The 26,597-nt window shown below is 35.0% G+C and overlaps 2 protein-coding genes across 2 annotated transcripts in view; both read left to right on the forward strand.

The window, feature by feature from the left end:
• Positions 1 to 26,597, forward strand: part of ITPR2 (Inositol 1,4,5-trisphosphate receptor type 2) — a gene marked incomplete at both ends in the record, with an annotated part of 142,753 nt that overhangs the window by 97,219 nt on the left and 18,937 nt on the right. Inside the window, 2 exons of the mRNA XM_051219287.1 lie at positions 828 to 1,011; positions 6,643 to 6,764. Of these exons, the coding sequence (XP_051066000.1) occupies positions 828 to 1,011; positions 6,643 to 6,764 (306 nt within the window). The remainder of the gene's footprint in view (positions 1 to 827; positions 1,012 to 6,642; positions 6,765 to 26,597) is intronic.
• Positions 1 to 26,597, forward strand: part of MS3_00007235 (uncharacterized protein) — a 95,922-nt gene that overhangs the window by 39,920 nt on the left and 29,405 nt on the right. The window contains exons 18-19 of the mRNA XM_051215492.1: positions 828 to 1,011; positions 6,643 to 6,764. Of these exons, the coding sequence (XP_051066001.1) occupies positions 828 to 1,011; positions 6,643 to 6,764 (306 nt within the window). The remainder of the gene's footprint in view (positions 1 to 827; positions 1,012 to 6,642; positions 6,765 to 26,597) is intronic.

Consider the following 26,597-nt stretch of genomic DNA (forward strand, 5'->3'; position numbering starts at 1 on the left):
ATTATTCATTCACATCATTTGATTATCAAAATGTAATAAATCGTTGTTTGTAAGTAACAAGACGAATAATCATTTTTAGTATATTGACTAGGGACTATTCTGTCGAATTGAATCTTATTTTAAAAAATTCAAAGATATCCTGTTCAGTTTACGGGTTGTGGAGATTGTTAATTTTCTGATTGAGGTCATGAACCGATTGATGTTAGACCACTATTGACCAGTGGAGCTTATCCTTATCGGGTAGAGACAGGTATCTATCTCAATACAATGGAAGATGGTTGCGGAACTTCGTGGATTGGTTGAGTTTAGGCATTAACACCGTTGGATGCCGATCGACTCAGTGGTCTAGAAGTTAGGGATTTGTACGCAAGTCTATAAGCCCTGAGTTTGAATCTCGAGGGCAGGATCGTGGATGCGCACTGCTGAGGAGTCCCACAATTAGACGAAACGGCAGTTCAGTACTTTCGGATTTTCAATGGTGGTCTAACATCAATCGGTTCATGATCTCAATCATATACTGTTCAGTTTGCTCTTGCATTTTGTAGAGTATAATTATATGAAATGTAAGGCTAACGTTAGTTATTATTTGACACGAAATAATCATTTTAATGGAGTGTTGTTCTCTGAGCTGGATGGTTTCGTCGCGAAACTTCCGTCGTTCTTCTGAACGACATCATCAGAACAAACTTCAAGTAGAGGATCACGGTCAAACCATCCAGCTCAGAAAACAAAATTCCATCAAAATCGTCCACCTGAGCTATAAATCTTCTTCCCCATCACAAAATAATATAATATAATAAAATAATATTTTTGTTATTGAATTTTAGTTACTTGATGTGATCACACGTGAAGAGACGTTGTTGAATGTTGTACGATCAGTGACTAAAAATGGTCGATCAATTTTCTTAACTGGGATTTTAGCACTAATCATTATCTACTTATATTCCATCATTGGATATGCTTATTTTCAAAATGATTTTACTATCGAAATCGATGTAACAAATGACAATGGTTTGTTTATATGTTTATTTGTAATAATAATATCATGTCTAAAAAATTACGTTGTAAATAACAGTTAATATTTTTGTTTGTAAAGTTTACTGTAATGATCGAATATGTTAAGTGATTTAATGTAGTTGACAGAAATCTCTAGAGCTAAGATTCGAACGAACCATTCGATACTCGTCAGTAATTCATTCCTGTAATCTTGGGGCAACTGATGTTCCCTGATGGACTAGAAGAACATGACATTATTCACTACTCTGTGATCAGTCAATTCTAAATATCTCAATCTTACAGGAGGTCGTTCTCGATCCAGATAACTCAGTCTATAAGGCTGGGATCATCAGTTCCCTCAAGATTAGAGCTATATGTTTATGATGAGAAACCAATGGTTCCCCATAAACTACCACTTAAGTCTGAAGATAGTGCACACGATATTGAATCTTTTAGAGTAGTGGCCACATTGCAGAATGATATTGGTCTGTACAAAATGATCAGTTAATTGTAAACATTTGAATTTTTTGTTCCTTATGAATGTTCCATTTTATAGTTCATTCAAAATATACTGCTATTATGATCTGTCAAAAATTAGCTGCTCAGTTAGATGTTTTTTCTTAATGTTGTATTGCCTGAACTAAACAGTTTAATTATGAATGCTATCATTTTGCTTCTTATCAACATCAATTCATTGATCTATGCAAAATCAAGCATTTCATTTTCTATGAAATAAGTACTAATCATAGTATTCAAATGGACAATAAAATTTTTACAACCAAACTATGATGGAGAAGATTTGTAGCTCAGGTGGATGATTTTGGTGGAGTTTTGTTCTCTGAGCTGGATGGTTTGGTCGCGGAGCTTTCATCGTTCTTCTGAACGACATCATCAATAAAAACTTCAGATAGAAGTGAAGTGTTCGAATTTCCCTATATGTGTTTCACAGCTTGTTCTGTGCACCTCGATGTTGATTGGTTCTTATTGACCTTAAATTTGTCATTATTTACTTTTTTGTTTTGGATGTGTCTCTCATTGGTTTGATTTTTGCTCCTATATCTGCGCATGATTTTCCTGATTGGTTTGGTAAATTAGATTGATTTCAATATGCTTGTTGATTGCTGATTGACCTGAGTGCCAGGCTTCTAAAAATTCTCTGGTGTTTTCGGAGTTTCCTCTGTCTAAGATTTCCACATTTTTCCAATTGAATGAGTGTCCGCAGTTGACCACGTGTATTTATATAAGTGAGGAGATATTATGGCGTTTGACTGCTAATTGATGTTCGTGTAGGCGAAGGTGAAGGGGGCGTCCGCTTTGTCCGACGTAGTGTTTTTCGCAGTTGGTACAACTTATTTTGTAGCTGATGTTTGATTTGTTTTCCTTTGTTATTTCATCCTTTGGTTTGCATTGGATTGATTGTAGTGATTTTGTCGGTTTGTGTGCCACACCTATCCCGAAGGTTTTCCTTTCCTTGTATGTATAGTAGGGTGATCCTTTTGTTGATTTCTCTGCTTGAATTGGGTTTGGACGCTGCGTGCGGTTGGTATATTTTGATGAAGTTGATTGAGTAGCCGTTCTTTTAAAATACGTCCTTCAGGTATTTCTCTTCATTTTTTCGTGCTGCCAGTGTGCTGCAGTGTGTCTTCGCCCTCTTAAACAAAGTGTGTACGCAGTTGATTTTGTGAGCTCTTGTGTTGTTACTATTGTAGTTAGGGATTTAATATGTTTGGGTCTGTTTCCTATATATTTGAGTTTCCAGTTTTCCTGTGTCGGTTCTGGTGACCAATATATCTAAGAATGACAGTTTATTGTTTGACTCCTGTTCCATAGTAAACTTGATGTCATTGAAAACGTTGTTGATCTGTTTGTAAGTGTTTTCCAGCTCATTCTTTTTGACGATGACGAAAGTGTCGTCTACATAGCGAATCCAAATTTTTGGCTTGATCACTGGTAATATAATGGCTTCTAGTCTTTGCATCATTGCCTCTGCGATCAGTCCTGATATTGGTGATCCTATTGGTGTCCCTTTCGTTTGTTCGTAGATTTTGTTGTTGAATTGAAAATATGTTGTTAGGTATAAATCGATGAGTTACAGTAGACTTTATATAATTAAAAGAACAAATCACCAATAAATCAGATAGTTATTATAAGTTAAATGAACTACTTACATTAATGACTTAAATATTGAATTAGTCATCTGAATTTAATGACTTGGCAACAATAAAGTAATTTCTATGTAAACATTATTTTAATAGTAAAATACAGTAACAAATAACTTTTTTTATGTCATCCATTAGTTTAGTCTAATTTTATCGAATGTATAATGGATAATGTTTATAAAAAAGAAAAAAAAGAAATAAATGAAATCATTTTGACATATTTATACTTTATAATTAGTTAAGTTGTAAATCAGAATCGTTCTATACAGTTCGTTTATTTGATGCTTGGAAAGTAAAAGTATTGAACATCATCGTTCGAGATCAATTGAATTCACTTCGGAATTACGTTAGTTCTTACTTACTTACTTACTTACGCCTGTTACTCCTCGTGAAGATGCATAGGCCGCTCACCAGCATTCTCCATCCAACCCTGTCCCAACCAATCCTTTCCAGCTCCTTCCAGTTCCTATTCATCCTTTCCATATCTGCTTTTATTTCCCGACGTAATGTGTTCTCAGGCCTTCCTCTTTTCCGCTTCGCTTCAGGATTCCATGTTAGGGCTTGTCTCTTGATGCAGTTTGACGATTTGCGTAGTGTATGTCCTATCCATTCCCATCGTCTTTTCCTAATTTCCTCTTCAGCTGGAAGCTGGTTTGTTCTCTCCCAGAGAAGGCTGTAACTGATGGTATCCGGCCAATGGATGTTGAGTATTTTGCGTAGACAGCTATTTACAAATACTTGTACCTTCTTGATGATGGTTGTTGTAGTTCTAATTATATATATATTTAATTGAGAGATTGCGTAATCAGCAGTAAGAAACATACGCTGTGCTATTAATAGGGTGAATAAACTGATGAAAATAGCTAAGTTAGTTACATTAATAACTTTTAATAATATTGATAATAACATTTTGATAGATTATTGGTATCAATATTGTAATAACAGAAGAGGTTTTTGTGGATATTATAAAAATTTTAATAGATAAGATCATGAGTCATTTGAAGCTAGAACACTATAGAAAACCTGGAAGCACTGGATGGCCGTTTTGTCTTAATGCGGGACTCGTTAGCAGTGCATATCCACGACACCGAACCACGAGATTCGAACCTGGGACCTATCAGTCTTGAGCGTGAACGCTTAACCATTAGACCACTGAGCCGGTATCCAACGGTGTGAATGTCTAACTTCGACTAATCCACGAAATTGAGCAACACATACAAGCGTTCGCGAGCGAGACTAATAGGTCCTGGGTTTGACTCTCGCGAGGCGGGATCGTGGATGCCCACTGCTGAGGGGTCGCACAGTAGGACGAAATGGCCATCCAGTGCTTCCAGGTTTTCCATAGTGTTCTAGCTTCGATTGACGAATTAATAGATAATTAGTTTAAACTGATGAATTCTATATTGCACCAAAATATAATATTAAATAAAACCATAATTATTAGTTAAATAATAGTTTTCAAATAAATCACTTACATTCTGTCTTATTCACTGATCAAAGTATTGCTACTTCAACATTTTTAGAGACTAACTCTATTCTGAATGTTATAAATAAACATGATTTTAAGATACACAAATTTGGAAGAATATTATAACCGTATGATTAAATGGACAAATCGGATATGGATGTTGATCAAGTTAAATGCTTTATTTTATTCGATTCTTCAGGAGGGCTTATTGATGGAATAACTAATAGTCATTGTATATTATAGCTCTTGTTTATTTGTACTCGTCTAATATACACTATCTTGTCAGTTATTTATTATTCACACTAGCTGGATACAATGTATATATTCAAGTCTAGCAATTGGTGAAGAACATTTGTAGCTCAGGTTGGTGATTTAAGTAGAGTTTTGTTGTCTGAGTTGAATGGTTTGATCGTGGAGCTTGCATTGGTCTTCTGAACAACTTCATCAGTACAAGCTTCAGGTAGAAATAAAGGCTTTGAATTTCTTCACATATGACTCACAGTTTGTCCTGTCGACCGTGATCTTTATTGGTTATTGTTAACCTTTAACCTGTCATTGTCTACCTCTTTATTTTGATTGTATCTTCCTTTGATTTGATTCTTGGATCATGATTTTCCTGAAAATCATTTCTCTCCGTGACCAAACCATCCAACTCAGAGAGTAAAACCATCTAAATTCTAACAGCCAATAATAGTTTTCAAATTAAATCTATCTATGTTAACTCCAGACAAAATTAATGGATAATAAATGGCATTTCGTTTAGAAATAATTCTACTTAAACTGTTTCAGTAATTTCCTCTTCTTTAATACTTATGTAATGAGAGGTTTAAACAGTTGAGAAATAAAGAATCACATGGTTATATTCTGTAGTGTTTTACAATTAACTGATATTTGTATAGATACAAAGATGGTGCATTGATTGTATCAAGAGTCCGAAGGTCTAGAAACAAGTGATTACGTAAAGAGTAAACGCTTATAATAAGTAAAATGAAATGAGCGGAGTTGAATTAATCAAAATGAGATTACTAATCTGGAAAACAGTCTAAATAAAAAGACAATGATTTATTTAATAGAAATAAAGAGTTGAACAAAATTTTATGACCCTAAAGCAAGGAAAGATCAATAACCATCTCATTTAGAACACATAGATCAGGTTTCTGCATCCCGATATCAACGACTTCAGGAAACTTGAGAAGATTGGAACTTGGCTGTTTATTGATCACCTAGAAAGACTGCAAGGTGTCGACCTGATTTCCTGTGTCCGAGAAATAATTACGCTGTTTATAGTAGTTCTTTCTATTGTTCTAATGCTTTTCGGAACATGTTCAAAATATCTAAGACATGCCCTTCTTTCTGATTGGCCAATGTAGATGCTTCAGCAGGTACACATAAATTTAAAAACACAGTTAGTAGTAATATGAAAGAGGTGCTCGTTGACCTTTGATTGGTTGTTGAACATGTATCACTATTAATTGTGTATTACAGGTCATAATTCATTTTCTGTTAAAATCACGAAAACTTGTAAGATTATATGTGGTAGCGAATGTTAACTTCTTTGTAAAACCAATGAATGTAATTAAAGTCATTTCTGTGTTCTGGTCGAACACATGTTAAGTCATATGAAAGCATTTAATCTAGTGTTGATGTTAATTCATCTTGTAATGTTTGTTTGAATCTTCCCATTGGTGTCTAAAACTGCAATTGGTTAGTCTGTTATTGGCATATGTGCATCATGTGTGGATTGTCTCGATGATACTTTAAGTCGCAGGCATTATAATCAGACATTAATAAGAGACATTAAATTTGGTTAAGGCTTTAAAGTTTGTCATTTTTTATTAAAACATTTCCTAGATTTGTCTGTATATATATACGTAGTTTCAGTATAATTTCGGTGTTTATACATAATTGTTCTGTTCACTTCAGAATTTTACATAAATTATATTTTTAGTCAAAATCTCTATAATTTAATTATTTGAATTTTTCTTTATCTTCTTATTAATCGATTGGCGTTTTATTAAGAAACTGTTGACAGTATAGAACGTCGATGTGATTCACTACGTATGTGCATATTGACAACTTTACGAGAAGGGCTACTAAATGGTGGCGGAATTGGTGATGTACTCAAACGTCCGAGCAGTAAGGTTAGTGATTATATATATATACATATATATATATATATATATATATATATGCATGTTTGTAAATAAACAAAAGTGATTAGAAATGAATATGTATATTATGATATAACAAAGATTCCGATAAGGTTAATAAGATAGTAAATATTTGTTTCAGATTAATGAATTAGTTGGTGGTTGAAGGTAGTCGATAGGAAACCCTGGACTCAGGTTTCGTGCTACTTCGCACTCGTCAGCAAGGTGTACCTGTAATCTTGAGGGAACTGGTGCTTCCTGGTGGATCCGATCTCGTGTCACCCAGCTTCACAGTCAGAGACGTTACCACTGAACTATCCGAGCCGCGACCGACCTCCTGTAGGACTGGAATGCAATCACAATTGATTGATCACTGGGTGGCGATCATCTCAATATATATATCTCAATATATATATCATCTCAATATATAGTGCCCGTAGTGTCAAGTCACCTAGACTGGTGGCCACATTGCAACATGATCGATAGCATTCGATCTGCACTAATAAGGACTAGACACGCCTGACATTGATCGCCACCCAGTGATCAATCAATTGAGATTAATGAATTGTTAGAGGAGAAATTCCAGATCATCGAAATAATGATTAAGAATCATGGGGTTAACAAACTTTTAATTTATGTGTTGTAAAAGAAACAACAATCAATCTTTCAATACTCTGGTATTATTATATCCATTTTATAGCATATTTTTAATTGATATTGTTCTGTATTTCATTATGCAACTGTCTAAAGTTAATTAACACTATGATTCCTAATCACTATTTCGACTTTCTGGAACTGAGTAGATGTAAGAAATGGGGTTCGAGTCAACAACTGTAGATTTAACGTAGATATACTTGTCTCAACCAAACTCTAAGTGAATAGGGCACTGGATTAGTTTCTATTATTACTAGTAAGTCTAATAAACAGACGTTTGATTAATGAGCTTTCTTCAACAGAACTGATCGTTTTTGTGCAAATAACACTATTGGAAGAATGGTGTCCTTTTTAAATAAATCACTGATGCAGAATAGATATCAAAGACTCACTAGGCTATTCGGACCTAAAAACCAGTCTATTTCGTTATATCACTCAAAAAACGAGTGAAATAGCTGTACGTTGAAACGAAAACATAATCGCTTAACTGTAGAACGTACTGTTCAGCCCATGTCAGTATTGTTCAAAAAACAGTGTCTACACTTTACAAAAGAACGTAAACAGAACATAAATTATCATGTAACATTTCACTGTGTTTATCAATTTATATGTATATGAATGTGATTGTAATTTGAAAGTAAAGATGGCATACATGTTCCTAAATGGCTGAAAAAATTACCGTCTAGTGTCTCAATTAAAGCGTTCATCTTAACCCGACCGTTTTTGGTTTTGAGTGAAAATTATCAAGAGAAAGTATTCAGGTTTTTTGAAGTCATAAAAATCTCAAGTGACTTGATTAATACAACTTCGTTTTTAACTCTATTTTTTCCTCACATAGTCTAATTTGTCTAATTTAATTTTTATTTCTCACAATGAAAACTGATCACATCTAATTGTATTATAATCAAGACTGATTAATGAATTAGCTCGTTATAGGAAATCAATCTAATTGATCTTTTGTTCTCGGAGTATCTCAACCAAACAGCATTGTTCATCAAGTTACTTATAAGGTCAACAGTAATGACCGACGACATAACATTCTCAGATAGTGAAATACAAGCTGACTTACTTACTTACTTACTCACTTACTTACTTACTTACTTACTTACTTACTTACTTACTTACTTACTTACTTACTTACTTACTTACTCACTTACTCACTTACTTACTTACTTACTTACTTACTCACTTACTTACTTACTTACTTACTTTTTTACTTACTTACTTACTTACTTACTTTTTTACTTACTTACTTACTTACTTACTTACTTACGCCTGTTACTCCCGATGGAGCATAGGCCGCCAACCAGCATTCTCCAACCAACTCTGTCCTGGGCCTTCTTTTCTAGTTCCATCCGATTCTTGTTCATTTCTCTCATGTCTATTTCCATTTCTCGGCGTAATGTGTTCTTTTGTCTTCTTCTTTTCCTTTGGCCTTGAGGATTCCATGTGAGGGCTTGCCTTGTGACGCAGTTGTGTGCTTCCCTCAATGTGTATCCTATCCACTTCCAGCGCTTCTTCCTGATTTCTTCCACCGCTGGGATCTGGTTTGTTCTCTCCCACAGTACGTTGTTGCTAATAGTGTCCGGCCAACGGATCCGAAGTGTTTTGTGTAGACAATCGTTAATAAACACCTGTATTTTCTGGATGATGGCTTTCGTAGTTCTCCAGGTTTCTTCCCCATACAGTAGAACTGTCTTGACATTTGTATTGAAAATCCTGAACTTGGTGTTGGTTGACAGTTGCTTTGAGTTCCAGATGTTCCTCAGTTGTAAATATACTGCTCTTGCTTTTCCGATCCGCGCCTTCATATCTGCATCAGATCCAACATGTTCATCAATGATGCTGCCCAAATACGTAAGGGTTTTTACATCTTCCAAATCTTCTCCTTCAATTGTGATTGGATTGGTGCATTCTGTGTTGTATCGGAGAATCCTGCTTTTCCTTTTGTGTATATTGAGACCTACTGCTGCTGAGGCTGCTGCCACACAAGCTGACTATTCATATAATAAGAATGTTTATATTGAGATTCACTGCTGAAAAGTCTCATACTATGATTAAATGGATGTCAAATGCTTCCTGATATCATTTAAAAGCTTGCGACAACAATGATTGTTCAGTTAGCATTTGTACAAAGCACTTAGATCCACTGATATTGTGACATCTAAAATTTCTAATCTACCAAAAATAAACTTACAATGTAGGTATCAGTACCAGGGTCAGACCACAAGTTTCAAATAAATTGAACACCTATAGAAATAAAGTTAATGATTAAATATTACTATTTCCGTAATATACCAATTATTAGGAACTTGGATTTTTGACATTTGATAACTTAATATTAGCCAGGTTTAAATAGTTTATAAGACCAAGACAGAATATTAATTTCAATAAAAAGCCTAATAGGTGTAATTATGTCAGCGTTATGTAGACTTTTGACGTAAACTATCATTATTTTATCGTTAGATTAACACGGGTTACTATTCTCTCTGTATTATGGAGATGTAAAATGCTACTCGAAACTTTTTAAACTTCTACGTTATGAAAGTTTTAAGTTAATCTGAATGGTGAGCTTGAGCTTGTTAGTGAAAGTATCTATGTACAACGGTACCGTTCCGTATATCACTATTTTTAATTACAAAGATTCATTTAATCAAAATCTTTCATTTAATAAATGAATGGTGGTGCACTATCGTGGATTGGTTGAAGTTAGATATTAGGATTGTTGGATACCGGCCCAGTGGTCTAGAGATTAAGCGTTCGCGCACGAGATCGGAGGTTTTGGGTTCGAGTCCTACGTGCGGGCTCGTGGATGTGCACTGATGATGCGTATCATACTAAGACGGAACAGCCGTCCAGTGCTTGCAGGTTTTCCATAGTGATTTAGCTTTAATTTATTCATGAATTCAACAATTAAATTAATACATTCTCCACAAATCCCATTCTGAGTATGATAAGTAATAACTTTGAAAATCTAGCGATCATTATCGTCATAAAATATAAAGTGAAAAATATAATTTTTGTATATGATGAGGTAAGAAGTTTGGTGCTGTATAGACATATTTATTATCTAAGCATCACATAACCTGTTTTAACTAGGTGAAAAAACGATTACACTGAAACTATGCAATCGAATGTTTGAGTAATATTTAGCGATTGTTAGGAAACCCTGAACATATTTTTCACACTTTATTGGTATTCTCAATCATTTGGCAACAGCATCCTGGTTATCCATTTTAAAATACAGTATACTACAGATATTTTGTAGCTTCACAGTGACATTTTGTTTTAGTCAGTCAATCATCATTTACTGAATATAAAACTATTTTAAGAAATTTCACTTTACCAATATTTCAGATAGGTAACAGTTATTTCCGAGGGTTTGTATTTTCCAGTTTTTGGTGTTACAGATTATAATTGGTCAGTTTCTTCTGGTGTATACACATCCTGAGGGGATTGCTTCAATACTGCTATTTGGTCACAGTTTGAGTACTTTATGATAGCATTTAGGAGTGGAATCTAGGACTTGTGTTTCATTCTGTTTATGACTCGTCAGTTGGATCTACTTGCATATTAGTGTTCATAATTACACTAATATTTAAAAACAGTACCTTTCTTTTGAAATGCTAAAGCGTTATTCTCTAGTCCTTGCAACCATAAGCTTCTGGAAGAAGCATGAATTTTACTTGTAAAGATCTTCATTTTCTCATTGTTAATGTTAAAGACTGTAGTCAATCCATGTTAATATCAACACTTGTATACAGTTACATTTAGGTAACGAGTCATAAATCAAATGAAAAAAATGCACCCTGGATTCTACCAATAGCCACTATTGATAATTTTTGTTTACATCAACAGATTTCATTAAATTCAAACGTCATGATCCATGTCCTATAAGTATACCAATATTCTTTCAACTAAATTTAGTTCACATGTCTATGTCAACAATCAAAGAATAAATGTCAACAATTTGTGATGAGAATAACTAATTCTCTTTTTTTCCTCATTGTCCTTTTTTCCTTCTTTAAAAAAAGCATCCCCATTATCATCATCATCATCATCATCATTATCATCACCAGGACCATTAATACTTTATTCTTATCTATAATCCTTTATGTTGCATATCAATATACATACTAATAATAATTGTATGATGTAAATTGTATTTGTAGGATTTTGCATAGTTTGACAAAATGAAATGTATCATTAATAAATTAGAAATGAATGAGGTGAGAAATCTGTCGGATATTATAGAATATATTTAATCTTATTGTACATGAAATACAATGATATTATATCCATTAGTATATATAATGACAAATGGAATGATGAATATTTGACAGGATGATGAAAGGAAATATCCTATGTTAAAGACATTTAAAGATTATGATGTATATTTCTGACAGTTTTATATTATAGGTATCATGTATAACAATATATATATATATATATATATATATATATATATATATATATAACAATTTTATCAGAATGGGTTTTGTGGAGATTTTTAGAAATTTCACAGGTTGAAATCATGAGTCAATTGAAGCTAGACTGCCATAGAAAACCTGGAAGCACTGGACGTCCGTTTCGTCCTAGTATGGGACTCCTTCATTTTACATATTCATTTCAGATTAAAAATCTTGTCTGAACAATTAACTTAAGAAGAATAAAATTGGTTGAGAACATATAGTGAACCTGAATTTTCCTTTATTCTGTTTATCTATAAAATTTTGAATTTATGAACGACCTTTGAGGGATGCTAAAGTGGTGTTGAGAATGTCCACCTACTGATTAGATCAATCAGTCAGTCAGTCAGCTGCAACGTAGGACCAGGCACATATATACATCGGTCCAAGTTGTTACACCTCATTAGCACAATAAAATGAGTACCGAGTTCATAGAATTAGTTACTTCATTGGTAGTAATATATAAAAAGAAAGATTGTGTATGAATATATACAGGAAGAAAGAATTAGTTGGTAGAAAGAAAGATATAAAGTAATTTTAATCTTATATTCTAAGGGAAGACAGAGAGTGCGCCATTGTGATCGATTCTGAGCTAAATGAGGGTTTTAAACCTGTGTATTATTTATTATTTTAACACATAGATATTGGTACAGGGAGGCACCAAATACATATGCGCCACACAAATCTCGTTCGATATGTGTGAGGGCTGTGATACTGCCCGGGTGCCCGAACTGAAGCAGGTGGTTTTCTTAGGGGGCCCCTCCCCGAGCCTTCGACCTGAAGGTCTGATCCACAAGTCAGTGGAGCATCGTAAGGAGATGCAGTCCCATGGTAGCCGGTGATCAATAATTGGTTCATACGCCATTTGTTCCCGCAGGATACTGGAGCCCATGTGCACCATTGGTTTGGAATCCGGTTAAAGCGGCGGATATTCGCTTTTCGTCCTCTCATTTTCGTAAACAACACCCGTGATGCGAGAAGGCAGTGAGTAGGACTTCCCTGGCAGAGGCTGTGTGAAGGATAAAGATTGTGATTTACAGTTGATGGTTATGGATAGGGACTGGATGTAGGGTTTTCCCCACGAATAGACATAATCTAAAATGCCAAGACGCTATTTAGCCGAACTGATAAAGAATTTCACGTCAAAACGAAAGGCCTGTTATCGTGAACTTGATTGATTTGTCCATAAATTATAGTCTCGCCAAAATTTTTATTAATTTGCTTAGTTCATAGTTTACCGAGATCAAAACGTTTTCCATCTGTTGCAATCAGTTTTCGTTGAATTCAAAACAACGTTATTCACTGAAAGAAGAATATTTTTGTCAACTGATAATTCTCAGGTTCTACAGTTATACATCCAAACCAATGTTACAATGGGAATAGTCAGACTTAAGGCAAATAAGTCTTTTAAATATCAGTATGGAGTTTGTGGATTGTAGTGAGAATATTGCGGATAAAACTCAGGACCTTCGGGCTCGTGGATGAGCACTGACGAAGAGTCATGTACTTGAACGAAACAGCTGGCCAGTCATACCAGGTTTTCGATTGTCTTATCACTTAAATTGGTGATCTCAGTAAAACTGCTAAGATTACAACATATACATTTGGGATTATTACTGACTTGGATCAGTTTAAAGGTGAATTAGGATTATGAGATTAATTATCCGAATATATATATATAGGTAACTGAGGGAGTAAGAGTAATAATAAAATAACCAATCACATCAAATGTCTGGTAAGAGTTTACGCAATTTATAGAATGGTATGGATAAAGCAAGAAATGGTAGCGTAGTGATGATTAAGTTCCTCATGTGGTTATAAGCTTAATAACAATAATAATAATAATCATAAGAGATATTTGGATAAATTTAAGTCATTTAAATTCGAAGTAGTTCATTTTATGATTAAAATGACTACTGATTTGTTAGGGCTCTAGTTAGCCAATTTATTAGAGGCGGTCAAACATATTTCTTTTGTACTCATACTCCGGTTTTTTAATCCAAATAAATATTGCTTCTGTCGTTTTGAAGATTTTGAGTCTAACAGCTTGTGATGAGTAATTACTAAGACAATTAGCTGCCGTAAATGATCATTTCAGACAAGCTGTATGACCCGTTTCGAATAAATGGGCTGGAATTGAACTGTTGAGCACATAGTGTTGGACACAAGAAAGTACATTTCAAAATCATCTACCTGAGCTACAAATGTTCTCCACCATCTCAAAAAGTACATTTCTATAACGTATGCCAATGTGACTTGTTCCACATGAGCAGTAGAATTGGTAGAAATAGTAGGAGGTGACCAATTTAGGCAATTTACACCTCGATCTCGATGTCACTATGGGTTATATAGAAAATTTTTGATGGTAGTTTCCTTAGTTGAACGTTCTTTGCAATGTCCTACGTAACCCAAGCGTTGACATTTCATTGAATGCGTCACCATCAAGCGGTAAACGTATAAACAAAGATTTTTTCTAAATATTGGAGAGTATTGAGATGGTGGAGAAGATCTGTAGCTCATGTGGATGATTTTGATGGAGTTTTGTTCTATGAACTGGATGGTTTGGTTGTCATCACCAGCACAGAATTCTACCCGAAGTTTGTGCTGGTGATGTTCAGAAGAACGATGAAAGCTCCACGACCTAACCAACCTGGAGATTATTCCCGTGACATCTGGATTCATACCAAGGGACACGTGAGTTATTCAAAAAAACCTCCTAATAATCCTTTAGAACTGAAAAATTTAAAGGTTAAATCAGTGATAGCGATACAAGTGATTTTCAACAATCAAATTAGAACAACATATATAAGCGTACGATATTGTTTCCGACTAGATCCTCATCAGTAAAATTTATATTCACATACGAAATTATTAAACCAACTTTCCTAATTATAAAGAGAGAAAAGCAGCCGAATCGTTTCACATAATGCTAAATTCTTCTACCCTCAATAGGAATAAAGGCCAGAATATTCATTCAACCTGGACTGTTTATCGAAACAACCATATTTGACCTTATTTATTTCTAATTTCAACCCCATTAATTTATATTACAACTGCATACATTTTCTGTACCCACATTCTGACACATAAATTTATACAGTGACAGGTCATATAAATTCATTTTGACCAAGAATAACTTGACATTGATATATATTCAAATCTATTATAATTTTGATTGTATCCTGTATTGTTTCTTTTGTACCATTTGAACTTGTGTTATTTTCTCGGTTATTTATTTAGTCTGAAGTAGTGACTTACAACATGAAGTTGAGAAATGTCAGAAATACAATGTTTTCTACTTATTGGGATCGAACATTAAATATATATTTATTATTAACTTTCTCTGGTTGAAATCATGAGTCAATTGAAGCTAGACCATCATGGAAAACCTGGAATCACTGGAATCCCATATCAGGACGAAACGGCCATTCAATGCTTTCAGGTTTTCCATGATGGTCTAGCTTCAATTGACTCATGATTTCAACCAGTGAAATTTCTAAAAAAATCTCCACAAAACCCATTCTGATTATATTAACTTTCTACCTAATAGTCAATGGATTTGAAACTATTAAAATTCAACCTTGACATTGATATCTATAAATCTGAATTTTTCTTTTTATTTTGTTCTCGTTGCCAAGTACTTTTGTTTTTTGTTTTTTTTGTATAAATTAAACGGATTACTCAGTGGTTAAATGAGACATTTTATATTCACTAAGCTACCATTCAATAAATTCTTGTTGTCAATATGTATGAAATGATAAGTTCAACAATTTAACCTTCTATCAGAAGAATCTAAACAAATAGATTGATGATATAGAAAAATAGTCATGAGAAATTTGGTAATTTCATGTAAGTTCTCATTTAGAATGTATAGCTCTGATCTCATAGACTTTAAATGATTTATATTTTATTTGCATGTAACTTATTGAATTTGTCTAAAATTAAAATCCTTTTTTAACTTTCACTCATTATTATGGTTATGGTTAGTTAATATGATCAACAATGATAATAAACAACAAACTATTTACTATATCCTTTATAATAAGTGTAATGATATTTTATTGTGGACTAATTGTAATTTATCACTTTTTTTCATTTTTAATTAACAAATAAAAGCAGATCATAACGTTTCATTGGATTTATGAAGTTAAGTATTTCAGTAGTTGAAATCACAAGTCGACTGAAGCTAGACCACCATGGAAAACCTGAAAATACCGGAGGGCCGATTCGTCTCAGTACGGGAACTCCTCAGCAGTGAGCATCTACGATCCGGCTCCACGCGAGATTCGAACTCAGGACCTATCAATCTCGTGAACGAGCGCCTAACTATTAGACCACTGAGCCAGTCGGCATACAATGGTGTTAATGTCTAACTTCAACCCCTACACCATCTCATAGGGGGGGGCAGGATCGTGGATGCGTACTGCTGAGGAATCCCATACTAGGAAGAAACGACCGTCCAATACTTCCAGGTTTTCCATCGTTGTATAGCTTCAATTGACTCATGATTTCAACTTTTGAAATTACTTAAAATCTCCATAAAACCTCTTCTGAAAGTAAAATATTGTCACAAATACTTCACTATAGGGATTATTCTCAGTTAAAACAATTTAATTTATGATTATACTATGAATTGAAAAATACAATTATACATAAATATATTCTTATTTATGTACTAATGTACACTTCTTATGTGTAATGTAAGTATATTTGTTTAGTTAGTTACCAACAATTTTACTTAGATCTAGGCACTCATATGTCCATATATTTGTGTATACACTAAAGTGATTGTCGGTAATCAAATTGTCAAACAATGATTCAAAACAAAAAAAACATTTCAGTTTACCACTTCATGATGTGTAATCAACAAAAATGAAGCAAGCAATAAAAGATATGTGAAAACAAAAAAAATACATGAGATGGTGGAGAAGATTTGTAGCTGAGATGGATGATTTTCTCCACGAGTGTCTTCGTCAGCATGTTCTACCAACAAGTGTAAAATACAGACCTTCAATCAACTGCCAATTGGGATGGACAATAGCTTGAACAAAACTCCATAAAAAAATACATGGTTCGAAGCATAACCATTGAATTAATATCAGTGATTTTACACTGTGATTATTAGTATACGTCGTCGACATTGGTGAATATTACTAAAATTACGAGTTAATCTAAGGTAGAAAACTATTGGAACCTAGAAGCACCGAATAGCCATTTTGTCTTAGTATAGCACTTCTAAGTGGGGCGCATCCATGACCTCGAGACTAGGATTCGAACTCATGAGCTATGCGTTTACGCGCAAACCTAGATCGATTCGAGATCCCGATAAGAAGATGATTAAATTAATACACCTATTTTTATATATTATTTTTCTTAGGTAAAGGATAATTCTGTTTCTGCTCTTAGAATATGACCAGTTATTGTGTGTTGAGGTAAAATAATAGATGAAGATAACTTTTGTTTAGTCCGACCCCTTTAATTGCTTTTCCTGTTTTTAATTGTAGTTAATTTCGGATATTTTTTCAAAGCACCTGGGTGATAGAATAACTACTATATCATTCACAGGTTGCACTTATCACAGCTTAGTATTATTTCCGAATGATATTGAAAATTAAAGATCACTGAACAACTATTTCCTCCTAATATGAGACCCTTCACATGTACTTACCTTAGATTCTGACAGAGATCGAGCTCAACATCTTGGGTTCTAGCGGGAAGCGACTAACTCTCAGGTATTGGGTTGATATCTAGCAGTCTGCATCTATAACTTCAAATGTTTAGCTTCACTAACCTTTCTAATATAACTTTTATTAGATTTATATGAAAACTTATTTTGAATTTCCTGGTAATAGACATTTCTGAAAGTGGTATAGATATACTGTTATAGTACAAAGTGTTTTGAAGCTTAACTTGACCATCAAACATAAGTTTTAAACTAATAATAAGTCTTATTCCCATTGAATAAAGAAGAATACATATATATTCAGATTTTTATTACTGCTCATATAATTATGTATTGTTTGAAGATGTTATGTTATTCTTTTAAGACCACCCACTATCAGACACTTTAGGCTTCAAGCTAAAGAGAAAAGTATAAATCATTATGCATCATCATCATCATCATCATCATCATCATCATATCATCACTTTGAACATAGTTAGTTAGTCATACACAACATAGATCCTATGACATATAAATACTGATTCATTTCGCTACATGATATTAACATCGAGAAACGAAATGATCATAATGAAACTTTGAGCAGTAGAGGTAGTTTTAATGTTTTAGATACACTGTGAGACATTTTCGACTACCTAAGATTTTCTGAGCTATGAATTAACAGTCTAAATGACTACCAATAGGATACTTCAATAAAAAATTTCTGATTGAAATGAATGGTTTAATTGTGTTGTTTACAAGAATATTTCCAAATATGTTTATTCATTTACATTAATTCCAAACTCAATTTAACTAATGGTTCACAGCTTATTGCATTAACAAGGTATAGAACCGGTTGTTAACAGTATATATATATTCTATTATTGGTTACACGCACATTTCTACTGTTTGTTTTGATAACTTGATTTCTTACCTTGTAGTCAACCTTCTTTATTCATTGGTAAGTGTTCATCAAATGGTACGAGTAAAGAATCATTGAAATTTTATGAAACCTCTCACACTATTTTCAATATGAAATGCATACTTACAGTTGTACACATTTATTGATATAAATTAAAATATTTTGTGTAATATGTTGGCTCACTGTTATTATTGAAGATCAGAACATTTTTCAGTCTGTAATATATCTGGAAGTGAATTTCAGAATACATAGCCTGGAGTCCCTCCGGGGGCTACTGCCGGTCCCAAACCCGGATAAATGAAGGGGGTTGGGCATGGGGTTAGCGAACCCATCCCGTAGAAAACTAACTCGCTAAAAAAACACTAACTAGAAATTAAGTAGTATAAACTAAGTACTATAGTGGTTTAGTAGGAATGAAAGTTATACCAATTGAAATAGATATAAATAGTGTAAGACGTTATAAATTTAAAGTAAAATAATTCATTTGTTTATACTTTACGAATAAATTTATTATTGGTTGTAAGTTTAGTAGACATCTTTCAGTGAAGTTATATGAATAGTTGGTTATCTGGGAAAATGTCCACTAGGGATTTCATCTCTGTATATGATTGATAGCAACAGTAGCAATATGGAAGACTTTCTCGGTCTTCCACATTGTACAAGCACTCCATGTGCACAAATAAATGTTTGAACTGGTTGTCAGGAGGAGCATCAGCCTCGTGGCTTCCGAAGGAACTCGGCTTTCACCATGTGATGTCATAACGCTTCTAAATGAAAACTTTCTGACTCCCAGGTCAGAGTTTAAGTGGTTTGAATAATTTTTTCTGGTTGGTGTTTGTTTAGCGAGTTAGTTTTCTACGGAATGGGGTCGTAACCTCATACCCAACCCTCCTCCTTTATCTGGGTTTGGGACCGGCAGTAGCCCCGAAGGGGCCCCAAGCGGAGTTATGAATAGAGTGTGATATATTTGTTCATTTCTAATGAGTTGCTAGTTAAATAGTTTTCAGAATCTGATTTAAACATGTTAAACAATACGAAATAATTGTCATTTTATAATATTATACAGATTATTCAATTGGCCTTAAAACTATTCACCAAAGTTTAAGGGATAGTAAATCTCTATGGAGAATTCAAAAAAAGAAGTCTGAGAACAATGCATTTAACGTTTGTTGATTAACTAATTTAAAGTAATAACACTTGAATAACATTGACATTTATCAATAGTCATATGGTAGTGTTAATTTACTACCCATAGAATATGCTGGCTAATTCATTAGAATTACAACTAAAAAGCTGTTCAAATACAAATTACTTTTTAAGGATAAATGACGGTTGTTTTAGTTCGGTCACGTATAAAATGAATTGTGAAATGTATTACAGCTCTAATACGAAATAAAACATGTATTCTTATGCTAATAATAGTATTCATAATAATAATAATAACAGTTGTCGTCATCGTCATTCATCTATATGTGATCTTCATTCATCTCATTAGACTGTACGTAATAGTTAACATTTTCGTTTGAATTAATGTATAACTCTATACTCTTTATTATGTTTGACCATCGATTTTTGTTGAAATGATAACGTTGAACCGAATAGAAAAATGTCTGTTTTATTTTTGGTCAAAAATTAAAAAAGAGGATACATAAAGGAATTAAAAAATTCGAGGGAAGAAGAACTAAACAAAATAATCACATAGCAACAAAAACATTTTTTCGAAAATTGCAAAATAGTAATATTCAACTAAATTCTTTAAGGAAACACAATATGTTTTAGAGATATATTAAATCTCAATGGTTAAGATCATGAGTCAGTTGAAGCTAGACCACCGTGCAAAACGTGGAGTTCAACCGGGTCTGTTGTGAGATAGTATCTCATTGAAGACAATGGTGGATGTGTCGCCCAATTTTGTGTACTAGTTGAAGTTAGACATTAACAGCGTTTCGGATGCCGGCCATCTCAGTGATCTAGTGGTTAAGTGCTAGCGCGAAACCAGTAGGTGCTGGGTTCGAATCACGCAGGAGGTGAGGTCGTGAATGCGCACTGCTGAGGAGTCCCATAATAGGACGAAACAGCCGTCCAGTGCTTTCAGGTTTTCAATGGTGGTCTAGCTTCAACTGACTCATGATCTTAACCATTGATATTACTATAATATCCACAAAACCCATCTCAAATAGTAAATCGTTTAGAATAAATTTCATTGATTTATTTCCTGTATTTTGGCGCCTTTTTATTATCTTCTTATCAACCCGTTGAATTTGAATACGTCATATATATCAGGTTGTGTACTTTATTTTTTTCTTTATTTTTGTTTGATAATTATGTATAATGATGAAATCATTAGAAAATTGAGAATCAATTACAAAAGGTAGTAATAAGCTTTTTACTGAACATTTTTAAAACGTAAAATAACAACGAATAACTGGACAAATGTTTCGTCTAAATTAGTTAATGGAAATTGAATTTATGGGCTTGTTTTTGCCATTCATTCTTATTCGACTTTTTTCTGTCGTTTGTTTTTATTGTTGTTTTTGTTGTTGCTGGGTAAACCTTTATTGTTTGGTTGTTTTCGGCCACTTTGATTTGTATTTTCGTCATTTTGATCATAGAAATGTATGTATATTCATTTTTGTGGTTGTTTCATTCTAATATTTTCTTCGGTCCCATGATGATGAATAGGAGTCGGGAATGTACACACGTGTGACATAATTAACGTTCCCTTTCTTCAACAGTTCCATTAAAGCTACGCTTTTTTTTTGTAGTACACTCACCTCCCTTCCCCGTAAACCATCATTTTACAAAGAAATGTTTTTTTCAACTAATCTATATTTCATTAGATAAAAATTGGACCATAGAATGAAAATTAGATCAATACTTCTCCTTTTTTATTGGGATTTAGCATAAGCCACCCAGAAATTAAAGAGAATCTAATATTGACTGACGGGTACCCATTTCACTGGGTATCATAATGGATAGTTTAGTGTCTTATGCAGAAAATGCAATTGATAATTATTAATTTCAATGGTTAAGATCATGAGTCAGTTGAAGCTAGACCAACATGGAAAACCTGGAAACACTGGACGGCTAACTCGTCACAGTAAGGGGACTCCTCAGCAGTGGGCATCCACGATCCGACTCCCCGCGAGATTCGAACCCAGCACCTACTGGTTCCGCGCGCGAGCACCTAACCAGTAGACCACTGAACCAGCCGGCAACCAACGGTGTGAATGTCTAACTTCAACCAATCTACGAGCTCCAGGATATACCTCCTGGAGTTCTAGTGAGAAGTAGTGACCAGTGGTGTTCAACCGGGTCTGTTGTGATATAGTAACTCATTGAAGACAATGGTGGATGTGTCGCTCAATTTCGTGTATTAGTTGAAGTTAGACATTAACACTGATGGATGCTGGCCATCTCAGTGGTCTAGAGGTTAAGTGCTAGTGCGAAACCAGTAGGTGCTGGGTTCGAATCTCGCAGGGGGTGAGGTCGTGAATGCGCACTGCTGAGGAGTCTCACAATAGGACGAAACGGCCGTCCAGTGCTTCCAAGTTTTCCATGGTGGTCTAGATTCAACTGACTTATGATCTTAACGATTGTATTTACTATAATATCCACAAAACCCATCTGATTATAACTATCAGTTAAAGAGAAGATGCAATAAGATTAAATTAATTTATTATTTTTATTATTATTAGCACCAAATTACCAGATAGTCAAGTAAGACCGTGAATTGTTTGGAGTTAGATATAGACACCTTTAGATCCCTGCTTCTATGATCTACAAAGTAATTATTCACGCATTATTTGAAAGAATCGGGTTCGATTCCCAGTCAAGATATCGTGGACATCCTCTGTCTAAGGAGTTCCACCTAATGCTTCCAAATTTTCAATGGTACTAGTTTAACTAGAATCAACAGGCAAAATTTAAATTTCATAAAAAGTCAATTCATTGTTCATTTGATTCAATAAGACTGAAATAAAGATGCCAAAACTTGAATACAAACACTAGTTTTCTTTTGTAATTTTATATACCATTGTAATATTGATTCTGTTTGATAAGAATTAAATGTTTCTTGTGTACAATCAACTAGTTACCTTGTATTATTATTCAATGTCGATGTTAATAAACAATTTCATTAATTAATTTCCAGATGTAAGTTTTATAATTGAGAAAGAATTTAAAAAAAAAAGGATTAGTGAAGTACATAAATTGTCTAGACTATGGTCTTAGAAGAAATCAGATATATTTGCATTGAAATAGTCATTGTTTATGATAATCAAGTATGATTATTGAAAGAGAGAGGGAGAGAGGGGGGCAGAGATAAAACAAAATTGTTTTGTAGTAACTAACATTTGATTATATAATACTTAGTAACAAACTAAAAAAAATTTTTTGATAGCTGTCTCTAACTAAGTGATAAATACACAACATTGATTAATTTTTTGTAATTAAATTTAAGATTTGTAATATTGAATGATGTAACCTCCCCAATTATTTAATGAATATAACATATCTCCTGCGAGGTGAGGTCGTGGATGCACACTGCCGAGGAATCCCATAATAATAGGAATCGGCCATTCAGTGCTTCCAGGTTTTCCATGGAGGTCTAGCTTCAATTGACTCATGATCTTAACTGTTGGAATTACTACAATCTCCACAAAACCCCTTCTGATATATTTTATTACCCTACAACTAAGTTGTATATATCTTTCTCAACTTTATTAATCAGCAGCAGCGCGCCTGTTACTCCTCGTGAAGGAATATAGGCCGCTCACCAGCATTCTCCATCCAACCCTGTCCTGGCCAATCCTTTCTAGCTCCGTCCAGTTGTAATTCATCGTTTTCATATCTGCTCCTATTATCCGACGCAATGTGTTCTTTGGACTTCCTCTTTTTCGCTTCCCTTCAGGATTCCAAGTTAGGGCTTGTCTCGTGATGCAGTTTGACGATTTGCGTAATGTATGTCCTATCCATTCCCATCGTCTTTTCCTAATTTCCTCTTCAGCTGGAAGCTGGTTTGTTCTCTCCCACAGAAGGCTATTGCTGATGGTATCCGGCCAATGGATGTTGAGTATCTTGCGTAGACAGCTATTTATAAGTACTTGTACTTTCTTGATTGTGGTTGTTGTAGTTCTCCAAGTTTCAGCTCCGTACAGTGAACTGACTGTCTTGACGTTCGTATTGAAGATTTTCACTTTGATATTGGTCGAAAGCTGTTTTGAGTTTATTATGTTCTTGAGTTGTAGGAATGCTGTTCTTGCTTTGCCAATCCCCGCCTTTACGTCTGCAGCTGATCCTCGTTGTTCATTGATGATGCTTTCCAGGTATGTAAAAGATTCCACATCTTCCAGAGTTTCGCCAACAAGAGTGATTGAATTGCTGTTCACCGTGTTGTATTTGAGGATCTTGGTTTTCCCTTTGTGTATGCTGAGGCCTACTGATGCAGAGACTGCTGCTACACTGGCTGTCTTTATCTGCATCTGTTCGTGTGTACGTGATAGGAGGGCTAGGTTATCTGCGAAGTCCAAATCGTCTAATTGATTTTGAGCTGTCCATTGTATTCCGTGTTTTCCTTCAGATGTCGAGGTCCTCATGATGCAGTCGACCACTAGAAGAAAGAGGAAGAGAGAGAGCGTAAACAGCCTTATCTGACTCCGGTCTTTACTTGGAATGCATCTGTCAGCTGTCCTCCATGCACGACCTTGCACTGTAGTCCGTCATATGAGTTCCGGATGATGTTGACAATCTTCTTAGGAACTCAGTAGTTTCGAATAAATTTCCATAATGTCCTCCTATCTACACTGTCAAATGCCTTTTCATAATAAGTGAAGTTGATGTACAGTGATGAGTTCCACTCAACTGATTGTTCGACGATGATCCGTATTGTTGCAATTTGGTCTGTGCACGACCGATCCTTACGGAATCCATCTTGTTGATCTCGAAGTTGGGCGTCTACTGCATCATTCATCCGGTTCAGCAACAATCTGTTGAAGACTTTCCCTCGTATTGACAGTAGTGTAATGCCTCTGTAGTTTTCACATTTGCTCAGATCTCCCTTCTTTGGAATCTTGATGAGGTGTCCTTCTTTCCAGTCCATCGGCACTTGTTCCTCCTCCCAAATCTTTTTGAATAGAAGATAAAGCATGCTTGTGGTTGCTTCGATGTCTGATTTCAGTGCTTCAGCTGGTATGTTGTCGGGTCCCGCTGCTTTCCCGTTCTTGATTTGTCTGACGGCCATTCTGATTTCTTCCGTAGTTGGTGGATTAACATCTATAGGAAGATCTATGTGTGCTGCTTCGATGTTCGGTGGATTCATTGGAGCCGGCCTATTCAGGAGCTCTCCGAAGTATTCTACCCATCTGTTACGCTGTTGTTGAATTTCGGTGATTGGCTTGCCTTCTTTGTCTTTGACCGGCCTCTCTGGTTTACTGTATTTCCCTGATAGTTTCTTCGTTGTATCGTCAAGCTGTTTCATATTTCCTTCTCTAGCAGCTTTTTCTGCCGTCGTTGCTAATTCTTCCACGTATTTCTTCCTGTCGGCTCTAATGCTCCTCTTCACTTGCTTGTTTGCTTCTATGTATTCAGCTTGTGCTTGGACTTTCTCTGCTCGTGTTCGGCTGTTGTTAACTGCTGCCTTCTTGTTCTTCCTTTCTTTGATCTTGTCCAGTGTTTCTATAGAGATCCATTCCTTATGATGATGTTTCTTGAAGCCCAGAACCTCGTGACACGTTGAAGTTAATGCTTCCTTGATGCCTTTCCAGTTGTCCTCCATACTAGTTTCTTCTTCTTTCAGTAGATCTTTTAAGGCTTGGAACCTGTTGTTGAGAGCTATCTTGAATTCATTGAATTTGTTATTATCTCGAAGGCTGTATTGAACCTTTGTAGTGCTGTTTGTCCACTTGTCCAGTTCTTTTTTAGCTTCAGTTTTAAATTGGCTACAACTAGGTGGTGATCTGAAGCTACGTCAGCACCTCTCCTGGTTCTCACATCTTCCATTGTCCTTCGGAATTTTTTGTTGATACAAATAGGATCTATTTGGTTCTCTGTAGTTTGGTCCGGTGAGATCCATGTAGCCTTGTGTATACGTTTGTGTCGAAACATTGTACCTCCTATGACCAATTTGTTGAATGCACACAGATTTGCAAATCTTTCTCCATTTTCGTTTCTTTCTCGCAGTCCATGTCGTCCCATAATATCTTCATATTCAGTGTTGTCTATTCCGACTTTGGCATTTAGATCTCCCATCAGAATAGTTAGGTCCTTTCTTGGGCATTTCCCAATGATTGACTGCAGCCGCTCGTAGAACTGATCTTTAATTTCGTCGTTGCTATCATTGGTGGGTGCATAACATTGGATAATATTCATTGTGATCCCCTCCTTCTTTGTTTTGAATAGTGCTTTGATGATTCTGGATCCGTGAGATTCCCATCCTACAAGTGCATTTCGTGCTACTTTGGACAGCATAAGAGCGACTCCATGAGTGTGTGGAGCATCTTCCTCTTCGTGACCGGATTACAGCAGCATCTCTCCCGTAGTTAGCCTTTTCTGTCCAGCTTGGGTCCAATGGGTTTCGCTAATTTTAGTGCTGCCAAGTTGTATCTCCTCATTTCCGTTGCTATTTGACTGGTCTTCCCGGTTTCCCACATTGTTCGAACGTTCCATGTACCTATAAAAATATTTGCTCTGGTTGTTAGAAGGGACATCGGCCTCGTGGCTTCCGAAGGAACTCGGCTTTCACCATGAAGCGTCATAATTCTTCTAAATGAAGACCTTCTAACTCCCAGGGCAGAGTTTAAATGGTTTGAATTATTTTTTCTGGTAGGCGTTTTTTTAACGAGTTAGTTTTTTACGGGATGGGGACGCTAACCCCATGCCCAACCCTCCTCCTTTACCCGGGCTTGAGACCGGCAGTAACCCTATAAGAGCTACAGGCGGAGTACATCTTATATGTATTTAGTGAATGAGATGATTTTGAGGAATGTTAGAGGTGTGTAGGTGAATGTTACTTCATAGGTGCTCAACCCATGATGTGTCTAAAAACAAAGCTGAATCTTTGCTTTGTGAGAGGGTGACTGCAGAGTTCGATAGAAAATGGCTTGATGCTAATCACAAATTGT

Source organism: Schistosoma haematobium, chromosome 4 (assembly GCF_000699445.3).
Source record: "Schistosoma haematobium chromosome 4, whole genome shotgun sequence".
NCBI classification, from domain to species: domain Eukaryota; kingdom Metazoa; phylum Platyhelminthes; class Trematoda; order Strigeidida; family Schistosomatidae; genus Schistosoma; species Schistosoma haematobium.